At 43.2% G+C, this 2,500-nt stretch overlaps 1 protein-coding gene across 2 annotated transcripts in view; it reads right to left on the reverse strand.

Annotated features, from left to right (window-relative positions):
* Positions 1–2,500, reverse strand: part of tax1bp1b (Tax1 (human T-cell leukemia virus type I) binding protein 1b) — an 85,868-nt gene that overhangs the window by 44,668 nt on the left and 38,700 nt on the right. For both annotated transcript variants that reach the window (XM_063198497.1, XM_063198496.1), the window contains exon 4: positions 139–329. In XM_063198497.1, coding sequence (XP_063054567.1) covers positions 139–329 — 191 coding nt within the window. The remainder of the gene's footprint in view (positions 1–138; positions 330–2,500) is intronic.

Below are 2,500 nucleotides of genomic sequence, written 5' to 3' on the forward strand. Positions count from 1 at the left end.
TTGTGAAGCAGTGTGCGCGCTCTTGTGTGTGTGTGTGTGTGTGTGTGTGTGTGTGTGTGTGTGTGTGTGTGTGTGTGTGTGTGTGTGTGTGTGTGTGTGTGTGTGTGTGTGTGTGTGTGTGTGTGTGTGTGTGTGTACCTCCAGTATGCTGGCTTTAGTGGTGACCACCAGTATGTCTGAGTGTGTGTCGTCCTCGATGGCGAGGATCTCGTCGTGGGGGGGGGAGTTGGCTCGGAAGAGGAAGGGGGTGCTAGCCCCCCGGATCTCCCCGCGGTGAGACACGTAGCAGAACTGGTAGAACTCGCCATCGTCACTGGGCACGTAGTAGCCTACACACACACACACGCACACACACACACACACACACGCACGCACACGCGCGCACACACACACACACACACACACACGAACGCACACACACGCACGCACACACACGCACGCACACACACACACACACACACACACACACACGCACGCACGCACACACACACACACACACACACACACACACACACACGCACACACACACGCACGCACGCACGCACACGCACGCACGCACACACACACACGCACACACACGCGCACACACACGCGCACACACACATTACAGGGAGGTCATCATGCTATCCACAGACTTATATTGTAAGTGATCCAGCATCCAACTTACACTAACCGCATGAATACACCAGGCAGAGAATCGCTTCTGTGCAGCAAGAGCGATACGAGCGATTGAAGCGACTAGAGTATGTCCGTTACAAGCAGAAGGCAAAGCATTCAAACATTCCCATTGGCTGTGGTCACTGACCTCTATACAGTCATTGGCTGCCGCGGCTGGTCGCCGAACCGCATCATAGAAAGTTGAAAGGATTTCAACATCAAACTGTCGCTCTCGGCGTGCGAATCGCCTCTAGTCTCCAGAATCGCTTTTGTCACACGACTCAATACAAAGTCAATTACTTCTATCGCTCGCCTGGCTCTTGTCGCGCTAGGTGTACTTGTGCGGTAAGGGTCCAGGTTAGCATCATTTGTGTGTGTGTGTGTGTGCGTGTGTGTGTGTGTAACTCTTTATTGTTGTTTACATGCATTTAAGAAACTGAATAATAACTCTGTCGGTTGCCTGTGTTCCCCTGACATGTGCCTCACTAAACTGGAATTCAAGGCTTGTGATTGGCTACTTATCATTCTAGAATAGAGGTGCACCGAAATTAAAATTTGTGGCCGAAACCGAAACCGAAAAATAATTAATCACTTGGCCGAATACCGAAACCGAATATTACAATTCAGTTAAAAGTTATCAGAAGTTAGGTTTTTCACAATTTTTAAATAGTGCTAAAATCTACGGCTTACTATAAATGTTTAGACATGTTTTTGAAAGAAAATAAATGTGTATTTGAAGTCTTCAAATGTTAGAGTAGAACCGAAATTAGTGTAATTAATGTCCATTTTTAATTCATTTTCTATTCGGCCTCCGATTCGGCCACTCAATTGGCTTTCGGACGAAAACCGAAAGTGTCTTTTTTTGCGTTTCGGCCGAATTCATTTATTTATTTAAACTCGAAGAATCATTGAGAGCCCAGCCCTCATTTACAATGATGTCGAGTAACAAACAATTACACATATAAAATCATATACATATACAACATACACAATGCAACATAAATCATATAAGAGGTAAAAATTAAGACAAACTATGAATTAAAACTTATGAGTTAAAACAAGTACAAGTATGTGATAAAAAACTTCCCACTATTACTTTAAAATGTTCTAAAGACACCAAGGCTTGAAGACCTATCCTTTGTTGTAGGGTATTCCAAAGTGAAGGTCCACAGACACTAAAAGCCGTTTTACCCAGTTCAGTGCGGGCATAAGGGACCTCCAGTAAAAAGTTGCTGCTGCGGGTTTGATATGGGTTGGAGTGCCAAACTAAAAGAGATGAAATATAAAATGGGAGTTTACCAGTGAGGGCCTTAAAAATAAAACTAAAATAATGCATGTCCCTTCTGTGAGAAAGTGGAGCCCACCCAACTTTATCATATAACAGGCAATGATGAGTGCTATATGGATCCCCAGTAATAAAACGAAGAGCTGAATGATAGACAGTGTCAAGTGCCTTCAGATTAGAGAGTGGTGCATGTCTGTAAATAACATCACCATAGTCAAGGGAAGACAGAAAAGTAGCTTCAATTAACTTTTTTCTGCAGAAAACAGGAAAGTGATATTTATTTCTGTGCAGGAAAGATAGCTTTTGTCTGAGCGTAGTGACAAGACAGTCAGTATGTTTCTTGAATGTGAACTTGTCATCTAGCCAGATTCCCAGGTACTTATAATGTGATACTCTCTCAATAACAGACCCATCTAAAGTAGATATATTAAAATCATTTTTCATGCCATGCTTAGATCGAGTAAAGACCATACATTTAGTCTTGCTTACGTTAAGTAGAAGCTTAAGACCAATGAAGGCATTTTGTAGAATATTAAAAGACTGCTGCAAATTCTCCAA

Source organism: Engraulis encrasicolus, chromosome 5, assembly GCF_034702125.1.
Source record: "Engraulis encrasicolus isolate BLACKSEA-1 chromosome 5, IST_EnEncr_1.0, whole genome shotgun sequence".
Taxonomy (NCBI): domain Eukaryota; kingdom Metazoa; phylum Chordata; class Actinopteri; order Clupeiformes; family Engraulidae; genus Engraulis; species Engraulis encrasicolus.